Source organism: Salmo trutta, chromosome 33 (genome assembly GCF_901001165.1).
Source record: "Salmo trutta chromosome 33, fSalTru1.1, whole genome shotgun sequence".
NCBI lineage: Eukaryota > Metazoa > Chordata > Actinopteri > Salmoniformes > Salmonidae > Salmo > Salmo trutta.
In genome coordinates, this window is record NC_042989.1 from 14,439,307 (window position 1) to 14,457,151 (window position 17,845).

General features: G+C 42.9%; 1 protein-coding gene across 2 annotated transcripts in view; it reads left to right on the plus strand.

Moving 5' to 3' along the window:
• The window catches only part of dph6 (diphthamine biosynthesis 6), a 95,418-nt gene extending 78,581 nt beyond the window's left edge, over positions 1-16,837 (plus strand). For both annotated transcript variants that reach the window (XM_029729873.1, XM_029729875.1), the window contains exon 15: positions 15,451-16,837. In XM_029729873.1, coding sequence (XP_029585733.1) covers positions 15,451-15,569 — 119 coding nt within the window. In that variant the 3' untranslated portion in view covers positions 15,570-16,837. The remainder of the gene's footprint in view (positions 1-15,450) is intronic.
• Positions 16,838-17,845: the final 1,008 nt, after the last annotated feature.

Consider the following 17,845-nt stretch of genomic DNA (forward strand, 5'->3'; position numbering starts at 1 on the left):
CCCTTGCCTTAACAGGAAGCCAGTGTAGAGAGGCTAGCACTGGATTAATATGATCCATTTTTTTGGTTTCTAGTCAAGATTCTAGCAGCCGTGTTTAGCATTAACTGAAGTTTATTTAGTGCTTTATTCTGGTAGCCAGAAAGTAGAGCATTGCAGTAGTCTAACCTAGAAGTAACAAACGCATGGATTAATTGCTCTGCATCATTTTTGGACAGAAAGTTTATGATTTTTGCAATGTTAAGTAGATAGAAAAAAGTTGTCCTTGAAACAGTGTTGATATGTTCGTCAAAAGAGAGATCAGGGTCCAGAATAACGCCGAGGTCCTTCACAGTTTTATTTGAGACGACTGTACAACCATCAAGATTAATTGTCAGATTCAACAGAAGATCTCTTTGTTTCTTGGGACCTAGAACAACCATCTCTGTTTTTTCCGAGTTTAAAAGTAGAAAATTTGCCGCCATCCACTTCCTTATGTCTGAGTCACAGGCTTCCAGGGAGGGTAATTTTGGGGCTTCTCCATGTTTCATCGAAATGACAGCTGTGTGTCATCCGCATAGCAGTGAAAGTTAACATTTTGTTTCCGAATGACATCACCAAGAGGTAAAATATATAGTGAAAACAATAGTGGTCCTAAAACAGAGCCTTGAGGAACACCGAAATTTACAGTTGATTTGTCAGAGGACAAACCATCCACCGAGACAAACTGATATCTTTCCGACAGATAAGATCTAAAGTTGGCCAGAACTTGTCCGTGTAGACCAATTTGGGTTTCCAATCTCTCCAACAGAAGGTGGTGATCGATGGTATCAAAAGCAGCACTAAGGTCTAGGAGCACGAGGACAGATGCAGAGCCTCGGTCTTTAGCAGTGGTTTCTTTGGAGCAATTTGACCATGAAGGCCTGATTCATGCAGTCTCCTTTGAACAGTTGATGTTGAGATCTGTCTGTTACTTGAACTCTGTGAAGCATTTATTTGGGCTGCAATCTGAGGCTGGGTACTCTAATGAACTTATCCTCTGCAGCAGAGGTAACTCTGGGTCTTCCTTTCCTGTGGTGATCCTCATGAGAACCAGTTTCATCATAGCGCTTGATGGTTTTTGCGACTGCACTTGAAGAAACTTTCAAATTCTTTCAAATTCCGTATTGACTGACCTTCATGTCTTAAAGTAATGATGGACTGTCAATTCTCTTTGCTTATTTGAGCTGTTCTTGCCGTAATATGGACTTGGTCTTTTGCCAAATAGGGCTATCTTCTGTATACCACCCCTACCTTGTCACAACACAACTGATTGGCTCAAACACATTAAGAAGGACAGAAATTCCACAAATTAACTTTTAACAATGTGCATCTGTTAATTGAAATGCATTCCAGGTAACTAGTTGAGAGAATACCAAGAGTGCGCAAAGCTGTCATCAAGGCAAAGGGTGGCTACTTTGAAGAATCTCAAATATATTTTGATTTGTTTAACACTTTTTTGGTCACTACATGATTCCACATGTGTTATTTAATAGTTTTGATGTCTTAACTATTATTCTACAATGTAGAAATAGTACAAATAAAGAAAAACCCTTGAATGAGTAGGTGTGCCGAAACTTTTGACTAATTGGCGACCCCACTGCAGACCCCGACATTGAATATCACTGCCCTAAAGAATGTTTGGGGTGACATTGGTAAAGATATTTCCATACGTAAAGTTGTGAGAACAACAGTCTAGTAGAAACTAGTCTCTGGAGAGAAGCTCATCTTCCTTTGTGTTTAATTATTGGGAGTCATTTGCTCTCTGTTGTAAAGAACAGCACTGGGGCTGGCAGCATCCTCTGTCATCATTATACTGTTATGCCACCATCGTACTCTCTCAGGATTCTGGTTCCTCATCAAGACAAATATGGAATGGTATTTATTTTCCCCTGCGAGACTCGTTTTGTCTTTAGAAAAGTTCCAACCAACACATTCATCAACCAGACACAGTTGAATCCACGCCAGACCCGACACTTTTACAGTCATTTCTCGGCCTTGACATGTTTTATTGGGGAGTATGAAATTATAAAGTGATGAATAGGAATGAACATAGTCGACAACAATATGTCTGGACATAAACATGGGTGTTTGTTTTGTCACATAATTATATGATGACAATTCATGAAAGGTCATCAGTTCTTGTTCTGAACATCTCAGGAGAGTTTGAAACTACTCCGTTCACACAAAGTAGGGCTGAAATTAAAGGATGCTTTGACATTTTAGTACTGCAATCGTGTTTGATGTGAATATGGGCATATAATACAATGTTGTGTTTAAAAATTGCTGAATTTTATTGACGTTGTTGGATCTCAAATATGTAAAATAACACAACGTCCTTTTGGTATTTTATTGGTTTATACTGTTTCACCAGAGCAGTTAGAACAGAAAAATAAGTGTATTTATTTTACTTTTCAGACAGATTTAATTTGAAAAAGTCCACAGCTTACCCCTCATTTCATATTTCTATGCTATGTGCTCAGACACTTTCCCTTAAGCCAGTTATTGACTCATCATTGAACTGGAATCTGTTACCTTTCCTCAGCACGCACAGCCCCAGCCATGGCCTGGGAGAGGGCCTGTGGCCAGGCAGCCTTCATGGTTCACAGCCCAGCTCCGCGCCTAATGCTTCCCAAAAGTCAAAGAAGGAAAAGTAGCACCTCTGGCGCTAGCCGTCACAGCCACAAACTGCCACTGTTGTAGAGCAGTGCAACGCCGCTGAAAAATGTGACCCACCCCGAGTCACTATCGTTGCGCTTCACGGCTGATAGACAGACATATGCTCCGGATGAAACCTTTTACATGTTGTCTGAAGATGTTACTTACGTTACAGAGACTCAACAACCCCACATATGGCCTAGTTGTGTCAGATGATTTGCACTTCTAATGAAGTGATTTGTCTACAATTTAACAATATTCTTAAATAGACATTTCAAAAGTCTTATTAGTATGTTGGTTGTTTTCTATAAATAATGAGTAAAAATGCTGTTACAGATCCACTGAAATGTTGAAAGAAAGGCATCAATTGTTTCATAAAAATATCTATATTTACAGTGCATTCAGAAAGTATTCAGACCCCTTGACTTTTCCACATTTTATTACTTTACAGCCTTATTCTAAAATTAATTTTATAATTTCTTTTACCCTCCTCAATCTACACACAATACCCCATAATGACGAATCAAAAATTGGTTTTTAGAAATGTTTGCAAATGTATATATAAAACAAAAAACTTTAGTATTACATTTACATAAGTATTCAGACCCTTTACTCAGTACTTTGTTGAAGCACCTTTGGCAGTGATTACAGCCTCGAGTCTTCTTGGGTATGATGCTACAAGCTTGGCACCCCTGTATTTGGGCAGTTTTTCCCACTCTTCTCTGCAGATCATCTCAAGCTATGTCAGGTTGGATGGGGAGCTTTGCAGCACAGCTATTTTCAGGTCTCTCCAGAGCTGTTCGATCGGGTTCAAGTCCGGGCTCTGGTTGGGCCACTCAAAGACATTCAGAGACTTGTCCCGAAGCCAGTCCTGCATTGTCTTGGATGTGTGCGTTGTTGTCCTGTTGGAAGGTGAACCTTCGCCCCAGTCTGACATCCTGAGCTTTCTGGAGCAGGTTTTCATCAAGGATCTCTGTGTACATTGCCCCGTTCATCTTTCCCTCGATCTTGACTAGTCTCCCAGTCCCTGCCACTGAAAAACATCCCCACAGCATGATGCTGCCACCACCATGCTTCACCGTAGGGATGGTCCCAGGTTTCCTCCAGACGTGACGCTTGACATTCAAGCTAAAGAGTTTAATCTTGGTTTCATCAGACCAGAGAATCTTGTTTCTCATGGTCTGAGAGTCTTTAGTTGCCTTTTGGCAAACTCCAAGTAGGCTGTCATGTGCCTTTTACTGAGGAGTGGCTTACGTCTGGCCACTCTACCATAAAAGCCTGATTGGTGGAGTGCTGCAGAGATGGTTGTCCTTCTGGAAGGTTCTCCCATCTCCACAGAGGAACTTTGGAGCTCTGTCAGAGTGACCATCGGGTTCTTAGTTACCTCCCTGACCAAGGCTCTTCTCACCCGATGGCTCGGTTTGGCCTGACGGCCAGCTCTAGGAAGAGTCTTGGTGGTACCAAATATATATATACAGTAACAGTCAAACGTTTGGACACACCTGCTTATTCAAGGGTTTTACTTTATTTTTACTATTTTTGACATTGTAGAATAATAGTGAAGACATCAAAACTATTAAATAACACATGGAATAAAGTAGCCACCTTTTGCCTTGATGACAGCTTTGCACAATCTTGGCATTCACTCAACCAGCTTCACCTGGAATGCTTTTTCAATAGTCTTGAAGGAGTTCCCACATATGCTGAGAACTTGTTGGCTGCTTTTCCTTCACTCTGCGGTCCAACTCATCCCAAACCATCTCAATTGGGTTGAGGTCGGGTGGTTGTGGAGGCCGGGTCATCTAATGCAGCACTCCATCACTCTCCTTGGTCAAATAGCTCTTACACAGCCTGGAGGTGTGTTGGGTCATTGTCCTGTTGAAAAACAAATGCTAGTCCCACTAAGCGTAAACCAGATGGGATGGCATAATGCTGCAGAATGCTGTGGTAGCCACACTGGTTAAGTGTGCCTTGAATTCTAAATAAATCACTGACAGTGTCACCAGCAAAACACCCCCACACCATCACACCTCCTCCTCCATGCTTCACGGTGGGAATCACACATGCGGAGATCATCATCCTTGCACCTACTCTCACAAAGACACGGCGGTTGGAACCAAAAATCTCAAAGTTGGACTCATCAGACCAAAGGACAGATTTCCACTGGTCTAATGTCCATTGCTTGTGTTTCATGGCCCAAGCAAGTCTCTTCTTCTTATTGGTGTCCTTTAGGCGTGGTTTCTTTGGAGCAATTCGACCATGAAGGCCTGATTCGCGTAGTCTCCTTTGAACAGCTGATGTTGAGATCTGTCTGTTACTTGAACTCTGTGAAGCATTTATTTGGGCTGCAATCTGAGGTGCAGTTAACTCCAATTGACTTATCCTCTGCAGCAGAGGTAACTCTGGGGTCCTCCTTTCCTGTGGCGGTCCTCATGAGAGCCAGTTTCATCATAGCGCTTGATGGTTTTTGCGACTGCACTTGAAAAAACTTTCAAATTCTTTAAATGTTCTGTGTTGACTGACCTTCATGTCTTAAAGTAATGATGGACTGTCAATTCTCTTTGCTTATTTGAGCTGTTCTTGCCGTAATATGGACTTGGTCTTTTACCAAATAGGGCTTTCTTCCGTATACCACCCCTACCTTGTCACAACACAACTGATTGGCTCAAACATATTAAGAAGGACAGAAATTCCACAAATTAACTTTTAACAATGTGCATCTGTTAATTGAAATGCATTCCAGGTAACTAATTGAGAGAATACCAAGAGTGTGCAAAGCTGTCATCAAGGCAAAGGGTGGCAACTTTGAAGAATCTCAAATATATTTTGATTTGTTTAACACATGATTCCACATAAATAACACATGATTCCACATGTGTTATTTAATAGTTTTGATGTCTTAACTATTATTCTACAATGTAGAAATAGTATAAATAAAGAAAAACCCTTGAATGAGTAGGTGTGCCGAAACTTTTGACTGATTGGCGACCCCACTGCAGACCCCGACTTTGAATATCACTGCCTTAAAGAATGTTTGGGGTGACATTGGTAAAGATATTTCCATACGTAAAGTTGTGAGAACAACGGTCTAGTAGAAACCAGTCTCTGGAGAGAAGCTCATCTTCCTTTGTGTTTAATTATTGGGAGTCATTTGCTCTCTGTTGTAAAGAACAGCACTGGGGCTGGCAGCATCCTCTGTCATCATTATACTGTTATGCCACCATCGTACTCTCTCAGGATTCTGGTTCCTCATCAAGACATATGGAATGGCTCAAATTTTCCTCATTGGCTGACCTTCATGTCTTAAAGTAATGATGGACTGTCAATTCTCTTTGCTTATTTGAGCTGTTCTTGCCGTAATATGGACTTGGTCTTTTACCAAATAGGGCTTTCTTCCGTATACCACCCCTACCTTGTCACAACACAACTGATTGGCTCAAACATATTAAGAAGGACAGAAATTCCACAAATTAACTTTTAACAATGTGCATCTGTTAATTGAAATGCATTCCAGGTAACTAATTGAGAGAATACCAAGAGTGTGCAAAGCTGTCATCAAGGCAAAGGGGGCAACTTTGAAGAATCTCAGAGATATATATATATATATAATCACCACTTTATTTTAAGAATGTGAAATGTCAGAATAATAGTAGAGAGAATGATTTATTTCAGATTTTATTTCTTTCATCACATTCCCAGTGGGTCAGAAGTTTACATATTACCTCAATAAGTATTTGGTAGCATTGCCTTTAAATTGTTTAACTTAGGTCAAACGTTTTGGGTAGCCTTCCACAAGCTTCCTACAATAAGTTGGGTGAATTTTGGCCCATTCCTCCTGACAGAGCTGGTGTAACTGAGTCAGGTTTGTAGGCCTCATTGCTCGCACACGCTTTTTCAGTTCTGCCAACAAAATTTCTATAGGATTGAGGTCAGAGCTTTGTGATGGTCACTCCAATACCTTGACTTTGTTGTCCTTAAGCCATTTTGCCACAACTTTGGAAGTATGCTTGGGGTCATTGTCCATTTGGCAGACCCATTTGTGACCAAACTTTAACTTCCTGACTGATGTCTTGAGATGTTGCTTCAATATATCCACATCATTTTCCTCCCTCATGATGCCATCTATTTTGTAAAGTGCACCAGTCCCTCCTGCAGCAAAGCACCCCCACAACATGATGTTGCCACCCCCGTGCTTCACGGTTGGGATGGTGTTCTTCGGCTTGCAAGCCTCCCCCTTTTTCCTCCAAACATAAGGATGGTCATTATGGCCAAACAGTTCTATTTTTGTTTCATCAGACCAGAGGACATGTCTCCAAAAAGTACGATTTTTGTCCCCATGTGCAGTTGCAAACCGTAGTCTGGCTTTTTTATGGCGGGTTTGGAGCAGTGGCTTCTTCCTTGCTGAGTGGCCTTTCAGGTTATGTTGATATAGGACTCGTTTTACTGTGGATATACAGTGCCTTGCGAAAGTATTCGGCCCCCTTGAACTTTTCGACCTTTTGCCACATTTCAGGCTTCAAACATAAAGATATAAAACTGTAATTTTTTGTGAAGAATCAACAACAAGTGGGACACAATCATGAAGTGGAACGAAATTTATTGGATATTTCAAACTTTTTTAACAAATAAAAAACTGAAAAATTGGCCGTGCAAAATTATTCAGCCCCCTTAAGTTAATACTTTGTAGCGCCACCTTTTGCTGCGATTACAGCTGTAAGTCGCTTGGGGTATGTCTCTATCAGTTTTGCACATCGAGAGACTGAAATTTTTGCCCATTCCTCCTTGCAAAACAGCTCGAGCTCAGTGAGGTTGGATGGAGAGCGTTTGTGAACAGCAGTTTTCAGTTCTTTCCACAGATTCTCGATTGGATTCAGGTCTGGACTTTGACTTGGCCATTCTAACACCTGGATATGTTTATTTGTGAACCATTCCATTGTAGATTTTGCTTTATGTTTTGGATCATTGTCTTGTTGGAAGACAAATCTCCGTCCCAGTCTCAGGTCTTTTGCAGACTCCATCAGGTTTTCTTCCAGAATGGTCCTGTATTTGGCTCCATCCATCTTCCCATCAATTTTAACCATCAAATTGTATTAGTCACATGCGCCGAATACAACAGACCTTACAGTGAAATGCTTACTTATGAGCCCCTAACCAACAATGCAGTTTAAAAAAATATGGATAAGAATAAGAAATAAAATTAACAAGTAATTAAAGAGCAGCTGTAAAATAACAATAGGGAGATTATATACAGGGGGGTACCGGTACAGAATCAATGTGCAGGGGCACCGATTATTTGACGTAGTATGTACATGTAGGTAGAGTTATTAAAGTGACTATGCATAGATGATAACAACAGAGAGTAGCAGCGGTGTAAAGGGGGTGCAATGCAAGTAGTCTGGGTAGCCATTTGATTAGATGGCTTGGGGGTTGAAGCTGTTTAGAAGCCTCTTGGACCTAGACTTGGCGCTCCAGTACCACTTGCGGTGCGGTAGCAGAGAGAACAGTCTATGACTAAGGTGGCTGGAGTCTTTGACAATTTTTAAGGCCTTCCTCTGACACCGCCTGGTATAGAGGTCCTGGAAGGCAGGAAGCGTGGCCCCAGTGATGTACTGGGCCGTTCGCACTACCCTCTATAATGCCTTGCGGTCGGAGGCCGAGCAGTTGCCATACCAGGCAGTGATGCAACCAGTCAGGATGCTCTCAATGGTCCAGCTGTAGAACCTTTTGAGGATCTGAGGACCCATGCCAAATCTTTTCAGTCTCCTGAGGGGGAATAGGTTTTGTTGTGCCCTCTTCATTACTGTCTTTGTGTACTTGGACCATGTTAGTTTGTTGGTGTTGTGGACACCAAGGAACTTGAAGCTCTCAACCTGCTCCACTACATTACAGCCCCGTCAATGAGAATGGGGGCGTGCTCGGTCCTCTTTTTCCTGTAGTCCACAATCATCTCCTTTGTCTTGATCATGTTGAGGGAGAGGTTGTTGTCCTGGCACAACACGGCCAGGTCTCTGATCTCCTCTCTATAGGCTGTCTCGTCGTTGGCGGTGATCAGGCCTACCACTGTTGTGTCTTCGGCAAACTTAATGATGGTGTTGGAGTCGTGCCTGGCCGTGCAGTCATCAGTGAACAGGGAGTACAGAGGGGACTGAGCATGCACCCCTGAGGGGCCCCTGTGTTGAGGATCAGCATAGCGGATGTGTTGTTACCTACCCCTACCACCTGGGGGCGGCCCGTCAGGAAGTCCAGGATCCAGTTGCAGAGGTAAGTGTTTAGTCTCAGGGTCCTTAGCTTATTGATGAGCTTTGAGGGCACTATGGTGTTGAACGATGAACTGTAGTCAATTTTCACATAGGTGTTCCTTTTGTCCAGGTGGGAAATGGCAGTGTGCAATAGAGATTGCATCATCTGTGGATCTGTTGGGGCGGTATGCAAATTGGAGTGGGTCTAGGGTTTCTGGAATAATGGTGTTGATGTGAGCCATGACCAGCCTTTCAAAGCACGTTATTAGAAAACCCTTGTGCAATTATGTTAGCACAGCTGAAAACTGTTGCCCCGGTGCACAACCTAGCAAGAGGACAGGTACATTAGAGCGTCTAGTTTGAGAAACAGACGCCTCACAAGTCCTCAACTGGCAGCTTCCTTAAATAGTACCCGCAAAACACCAGTCTCAACGTCAACAGTGAAGAGGCGACTCCGGTATGCTGGCCTTCTAGGCACAGTTGCAAAGAAAAAGCCATATCTCAGACTGGCCATTAAAAAGAAAAGATTAAGATGGGCAAAAGAACACAGACACTGGACAGAGGAAAAAGTGTTATGGACAGACAAATCTAAGTTTGAGGTATTCGGATCACAAAGAAGAACATTCATGAGAAGCAGAAAAAAATGAAAATATGCTGGAGGAGTGCCTGACACCATCTGTCAAGCATGGTGGAGGCAATGTGATGGTCTGGGGGTGCTTTGGTGGTGGTAAAGTGGGAGATTTGTACAGGGTAAAATGGATCTTGAAGAAGGAAGGCTATCACTCCATTTTGCAACGCCATGCCATACCCTGTGGACGGCGCTTAATTGGAGCCAATTTCCTACAACATGACGATGACCCAAAGTACAGCTCCAAACTACGCAAGAACTATTTAGGGAAGAAGCAGTCAGCTGGTATTCTGTCTATGATGGAGTTGGCAGCACAGTCACCGGATCTCAACCCTAAATGTAAAAAAAGAAAATTAAAGAAAAGTAAAATGTCTATTGAGCTGTTGTGGGAGCAGCTTGACCGTATGGTACGTAAGAAGTGCCCATCAAGCCAATCCAATTTGTGGGAGGTGCTTCAGGAAGCATGGGGTGAAATCTCTTCAGATTACCTCAACAAATTGACAACTAGAATGCCATAGGTCTGCAAGGCTGTAATTGCTGCAAATGGAGGATTCTTTGATGAAGCAAAGTTTGAAGGACACAGTTATTATTTCAATTAAAAATCATTATTTATAACCTTGTCAACGTCTTGACTATATTTCTTATTCATTTTGCAACTCATTTAATGTATATTTTACTGGAAAACAAGGACATTTCTAAGTGACCCCAAACTTGTGTGTGTGTGTGTGTGTGTGTGTGTGTGTGTGTGTGTGTGTGTGTGTGTGTGTGTGTGTGTGTGTGTGTGTGTGTGTGTGTGTGTGTGTGTGTGTGTGTGTGTGTGTGTGTGTGTGTATATGACAAAATGACACTGCTGTAAGCACTGTAGACTAGAGCACCTCGGTTTAGCGGGATATCTTCCTTCCCCATAGAGCGGAGCCTGGCTGCACCCGCTGTGCTTGGCCTCTCGGCCACATTGTTCACTCACCTCGGCCTAAATGAACAATTTTCATGAGCCAATGCCTGCTAATTATGTTCTCATTTAGCGGTTAATTTGAACCAGTTTGGAAGGCAGTGTAGCACAACTAAAAACCATGGATGCAGCTCTGGGCTCTCTCCCCTGCTTAAAAGCCCCATAAGCCCAGCAGGCATTGGCAATTTCACACAAAATGCCCCTCTTTCTATCCTGTTCTCTCTCTCTCTCGCTGTGCCCGACCACAACAGTACTCTAATCTCCCTGCTACCCAGTCATGTATATATTTACGTATTGATTGATTAAAATGAAAAACAAAAAGGTAATGCTAATGCTAAATATTGTTGGTACTAATGATGGGCAAATGATGCATTTCAAAATGTGGAGATTTAACAGGCGCATGCAGGCCGGGTTTTTTACCCCCTGTGTTGGATGTGAAGCAGAATAATGGCTGGTTCCCTTGGGTAGATGGTTTAGTTCCATCCCATTGCTAATGTGATTGCTTTTAGGATCCTGCTTAATGGCCTCTGTCCCCTGCACCTCGCAACCAGGGTCCCCACTTCTCTGGGTGGGGGACGGGTGTGTGTGTCGAGTGTGGGGAGGGTTCTTTCAGCAGCACACATACTACACACGTAGTGTACACACACACACGGACGGATGGTCACTCCATTTTCACCTTCACCCCTCGCCTTGGTCCCAGGCACACAAAGGCCCTGTCTGCCTCAAAGCTCAAAGACTAAAAAGAGCTTGTTTCAGAGGTGTGATGAAGGCTTTGTCTCTTCTCCCCTAATGTTACCATTACTCTCTGTGATCTCCCTGCCTCTCTCTGTTGTCTCCACTTGATCTCCAGAGGGTCCTACATCCCAGGGTGAAGCCTCACGCACAGATAACAACCATATTTAGCCTTTTCATAAAATAGGAAAAAGGCTGTGTGTTCAGTGGGGGCATTTTAAGCCGTCACACATATTAGCTAATTAGCCCGTACGGGTTCTTTGTGTGTGTGTTTGGCGTGCTGCGTTGTGCTCTAATGAAAGACAATGAGGCTTATTAAATGGCACCGAACAGTGCTGGTAACCTTTCTGTCCTGATAAACCCTCCACAAGTTCATCATGGTGACAGAACTTCTCTGCTCCTACACTGAGGCTTGCTATTGAAACTGGCTATTGTTCACTATAGATGTGTCAAGTATGCGTAAGTGGCTGCAAGGGAGTCAGGCGCAGGAGAGCAGGTATTTGGTAGCACACAGAGCCTTTTATTCAGGCCAACCAAAAGCACACGGCACTATGAACACAAAATACAAAACGGGTATACATAACCCAGCGCAACCAGACTAACGTGCGCATACATCAACACAGATAAACAATACCACACAAAGACATGGGGGAAATAGAGGGTTAAATACACAACACATAATGAGGGACAATGAGAACCAGGTGTGTGGAAAAACGAGACAAAACAAATGGAAAATTAAAAATGGATCGGCGATGGCTAGAAGGCCGGTGACGTCGGCCGCCGAACACCGCCCGAACAAGGAGAGGCATCGACTTCGACAGAAGTCGTGACAAGATGAGTCTCTATAGATTGTAACTTCATTGAATTAAATGTAAATTCAGTGTGAATGTAATCACAGATTGACAGTTGGTGACACAGGTTTTTGAAGCTTTGATATAGTAATTTAGCAGTTATTTTTATCCTAAGTGACAATATGGCACGCTCTAAACTCAACATATGTGGCTCACGCGGGAATCAAACCCACGACTAGGGCTGTTGCTGTGACCGTATTACCGCCACACCGGCGGTCATGAGTCATGAAGGCAGTTAAATTCCACATGACCATTTAGTCACTGTAATTAGGCTTCTCCAAGCTCTGATGCTGCTGCTGGTCATTAGTAGCCTACCAAACTTACTATCTGCCTGGTACTCAGCACTCTATTGTCCCTCTAATCACTCTGACATCAATGCAAATGTAATTGAAAATCTAATCAAACACTTAATGAGAGCCCATGTGCTGATGTTGCGCAACATTTCAATATGCTATTCAATTGCACGAGAAAACAGAGTGATTTGCCTCTACTAAAAATAGTAGGATCAGCTTTCTGTAGGCTAGGCCTACTATATTTATTTCTCAACTTTCCTAATATTAAGCACATTGCTTATATTTACAACAAGAGTATAACCTACCTGGCTGACATGAAAATAAACCACATTTGCTATTTAAGTGCATAGATGACATGTATTTTTTCCCGCTGCCCCGTTTTGATTCAGGTGCATGATAATGATCTATTCTAAATCAAAACAAATGTCACACATATTATTTAGTACATGTAAAGACAAGATTAAATCAAGAATAGTCTGATGGGTGACAATATTAGCCTATCACTTGTGAATTACTATATTATCACTTGTGAATGATGCCCAGCTTAAGAAATGATGCCTTTTTTTGCGACTTGTTCGAATCATAGTTGCACACCTCATGTAGCCTTGGCATAGGCCTATATGTTTTGATAAGGTTTGTATCATAACTAAAGTGGCCAAATAACTTCTTAAAATGAAGCACATTAATCCCCTTTACAAGGGGTGTAGATCCTAACTGGCATACATAAGCAGCGCGTGAGTTTCAAGTTTGGGGAAGTTCATTTTCACCATAATTGTTCCTTTTATAATAAAAGCATTACATGGATAATTGCATTTGCGGTCACTTTTGATAATGGTGTTTTCCTCTAATGGAACATTTGCGCTTATAGCCTACTACCATGCGCTTATAATGTGAAGAAATAGCCTAATATTTTATCAACATTTTACGTTCTAATCTGTTGCGTCAGCCACATTGCGTAAAAAAGTTTTTTGATGCTAGTGGTTGTATTCATTTGGGATCTATCGAATCCCACAACAGTCCCAGACTATGTTTGAATATTTATTTCTCACACAGAATAGAATAGGTTGACTTTTGTACCAAGGGGATAGTAGATTGACATAGGATAGTGCTTTTGCTGTTTGTTGGGCCTGCTCATATTGTTGGCTGACAAAGTAAATGTGGACAGTCCTTCCAATATCTTCAATATGCACCTCGGAATTGGATAAGGATGCGCGCAGTTGTGTCTGTCTTCACTTGTAGCCTGTGAGAAAGGCCCGATCACATGATGGAGCACGCAGCACTCAGGGAGAAGCACACAACCTGCCACTGGCCGCAAAAGGCTTGGATTATTTAGGGTGCATTACGGCCACACAAAGGGGATGCCGCAGTGAAATTCTAGGCATTTTCAAGTGATTGTGAAATTGTGAATGAGGGACTGATGTAGTGTGTACAGTTGTGGCCAAAAGTTTTGAGAATTACACAAATATAAATTTTCACAGTCTGCTGCCTCAGTTTGTATGATGGCAATTTGCATATACTCCAGAATGTTATGAAGAGTGATCAGATGAATTGCAATTAATTGCAAAGTCCCTCTTTGCCATGCAAATGAACTGAATCCCCCAAAAAAACATTTCCACTGCATTTCAGCCCTGCCACAAAAGGACCAGCTGACATCATGTCAGTGATTCTCTCGTTAACACAGGTGTGAGTGAACACAGTCATTTGGCATAACCAGATCAGGACCTAACATAAGGACAACTCAGAGGATGCTATTCTGTTCTTCTGAAACAGATGACATTTTCTTCATATCATGCTTCTTTAGACCTGTCTAAAGTAAATAATGGATTTATTGTGATAGTGTAGGCTATATTAGATGGATTTATTAGACTTTTTAAAATGTAGATGTTCCAAAGGTCTGCAGCAGTGGGTTGTAGGCTATGGGTGGAAGCCAGGAGATGCTAAATGTGTTTATGTCAATTACCGTGAGACCGACAGTTATTTGCTTGACAATCACCGGCTGACGAAATTTTGTGACCGCCACAGTCCTACCCATGACTCTGATGTCCCAAGGACCATACAACAACCATCTGAGCCATTGGTTCCAACCAACTGATATCTAGATGCACTTAGCTACCACATCCCAACAACATATCACATCCCAGTGACCACACCACGACACACTCAACACACTGTTAGACCTATGGAACTAACAAGCCCATGAAAGCCATCCATTCGAGGCCAGGGGAACTTGTGACTATTAGGGGCTGAGGAGCAGGAGAGGACATGGCGGCCACATCATCCCAGTGGGCCACTGCTAAATGGACAGGCTGTCAGCAAGGAGACAGTCAAAGACACTCTCACATGTCCACTGCCTGTCTGTCTGTAGACACACACACACTAACCCTCTCAAACAATCTCTCAGCTCCGCTCAAGCTGAGAGCCAACCGTCCCAACACAGCTTCCTTACATCCCAACACGACGGGGTGCAGGATCTATTCCACTAGATCCCCCCACAACAAGCTGCTGCTCATTTGTCCATTGGTTTAAGTGTGTGTTGGGGAGGTAGGTTAGGGGTTTGGGATGTAGTTGGGTGTAGGAAGGTGTGTGTGTGTGTGTGTGTGTGTGTGTGTGTGTGTGTGTGTGTGTGTGTGTGTGTGTGTGTGTGTGTGTGTGTGTGTGTGTGTGTGTGTGTGTGTGTGTGTGTGTGTGTGTTCTGTGTGTCTTGGGCAGGGTGTGTGGTTCAGTAGCTTACAGTCCAGCCCTTGCTGACCATATGTCTGCACTGCAGGGAGTTGAATGGGGGGCTATACAATCTGCCGGGGATTTGAGAATGTCAATATTCTGTGAATGGGCCTGTGTTCCCTGGTTGAAGGGTTAAGTGCAGCCTCGGTCCCGGGGCAGCCCCACCGGGACAGACATCTTAGTACCTCGTGCCTGATCCTAAGATCCTGAGGTACAAGCAGATTTACAGCTTTTCAATGGGGAAGTCAGATGATATTAACAACTTTTTTCTCTCTTCACATCTCTCTCTTTCCCTCCTCCTCCTCCCCCGCCTTTCTCTCCCTCCCTTACCTCCCCTCTCTCACTGCCTCTATCTCTCTCCCAGGACTTGAGGAATGTTTGAGGACCACTCTTGGCCAGGCCAGCCCATCTGTGGCCTTTGCTCCAGTCCTAGACTTGCCTGACTCCGCTGTCCTCCACCTGTCCTGCTGGCTCAGTCTGTAGAGAGTGAGACCTATCTGGACAAGAGAAACCACTCTCCCCCATCCACTGCACGGAACTACAACTCTAGAGCAATCCTAAAGGAGGGACTATGATCCACCCAGAGAAGAAGAGGGACTTGAATGTTCATAGAGACCACTTATATTACAGACTACATTTGGACACACACCAACCCTTTGCTTGATGGCCTTACTATTTGTTATTTATGTGTGGTGTGTGAATGTGCTGATGTAGTATGTTTCTGTACATATATGTCTAATTGCGTACATATGAGTATAGAGGCTTACTTAAGACACTAGGCTAGTAATCAACTGTATCCTTCAAACAAGTCTTCCAGCAGCTGTCACTCTGAAACAGAGAGAGCGTTTATGAGACAGATCTAATGTACAGTACAGGACAGTACAGCCCACATGCCACAGCACCAGAGAGCTGCAGTCAGTGTATCCCAGACCACGAGCTAAGAGCTACTAAATATCCCTGGATCTTCTACTGTTATCAATAGATTCACACTTAGCAAGCTAACACCCCTAATAAAATCCTAGATTGTAGAAAAGCTATACATTGATTTGTTTTTAGGGTGTTATGCGTTGTTTGTGTCTGCCTGGTGTTTGGCACGGCTAGAGACGTGTTATTACAATAGGCAATCAGAACCAAGCACCTGAAAAGATTAAGCCTCTTTATGTTGCCCATTGATTCTAACACAGTCTGGTTTATAGGAGAGGGTCGTTCCCCTAGCCTACACACAGCTGCAGGTCTGGCGTCCACACAAAGAGAGCGGAAGAGTGTGTGTGTGTGTGTTTGTGCGTGCGGGGTGTGAAGAAAACAACACCATTAACTATTGCTCCTGGAACATTTCTTTTCTCAAAGATTATGAACCGTATTGACGAGCTCAATTGGAATGCATCTTTACTCAGGCTCTATTCTCTCCATTGTGCTGGTGATGGAGGGAGCAGAGTGCGCTATTGATCTCAACCATCTATCTGTTGTTTTCATTGCTCTTATCAAAAATTGAACAATAGAGGCAACCAACAGCGCCTGAAGATTTTATTGAAGGGTCAAAAAACAGACAAGCAATTATCTATGAGGCTGAGCAAAATAACGCACCACTCTAACACATGTTAAGATTAACCATGTAGGTTTAGTCTACCTAAAGGAAACGCAAGGGCACAAATATGGAATTTAACTCGAGAGGAAAAATCATGAAATAGCAGCATCACTCAATTTAACAATGTATATAAGTTCCTTATTAAAATGCTGAACACATGTTGGAAGTTTAGACTCTTCTCTTTTTCTTTGTTGAACTGTGAGTCCAAAGCATTCCTTTGCCTTATTGAAATACCAAGCAGATCTCTGGGTAGACACCCCGAGGTAGGAATCTTGTGGTCGGTACAATCCTACATCCTGTTTTACACACTCTAATCTGAATGTGGTAGGCCTACGGGGATAATGTCAGCATTTTAGAATGAGTCAACAATGCTCCAGCCATAACATTTGGTACCAAACACAGACAACCACTTGTCGATCACCACAGAAAGCAATTATTTCCCAGACATGCAGACAGACACAAGCAGAGACATCAAGCATGTTGTCACACCCCTGGACATGGGCTAACACATACAGTAAGGCTACTGTACAGACTGTGTTGTCTGTCTAGACAAACTGCTCAATGTTATCACCTCTGCCCCTTCAGAAAAGGAATAAAGACAGGGTGACATTTTTATTTTTCCTTGTATTCTTTCTTTGTGTGTTAAAAAAAATCTACATCGTCTACTTAAGAAACCGGCAGCCAGCTCACACACAAGCTAGTAGTTGTCGTGGCTAACATTGTCCTTTGTGTGCAGTGTACCAGCCTGCGGCCCATGTCATTGTGACCAGGCACATGGACTTTGACTGTGTGTTAGCTTCTTCAGGCTACTCAGGCTGGTTTCGCAGCTCCCTTCCCCCTGGCAGTTGTCTACAGCGGGGGAGACCTTGTCAGGATATCTCTGGGGCTTAAGACACTGGCCACAAATCCACAGTGATTTATATGATTATCATGTTTTGGATCTTTTTGAAAGAGTTCTTATTTGTGTTTCTTGATTCACAATTGTGAATACCAGCAACCATCATGAGACATGTATCACTGACATGTACTCCTTTATACAGCTTGATGATGAAGCAGTTTATTGAGTGGTGTGTGCATCCCTCTTGTGGCTGATTTTATGAACTGCAGCCAAATAAGTGGCTCAGTTGAGCTTCCTGGAAGCCTACTTGAGTTCCTTGAACAGTTTGTCTATTTA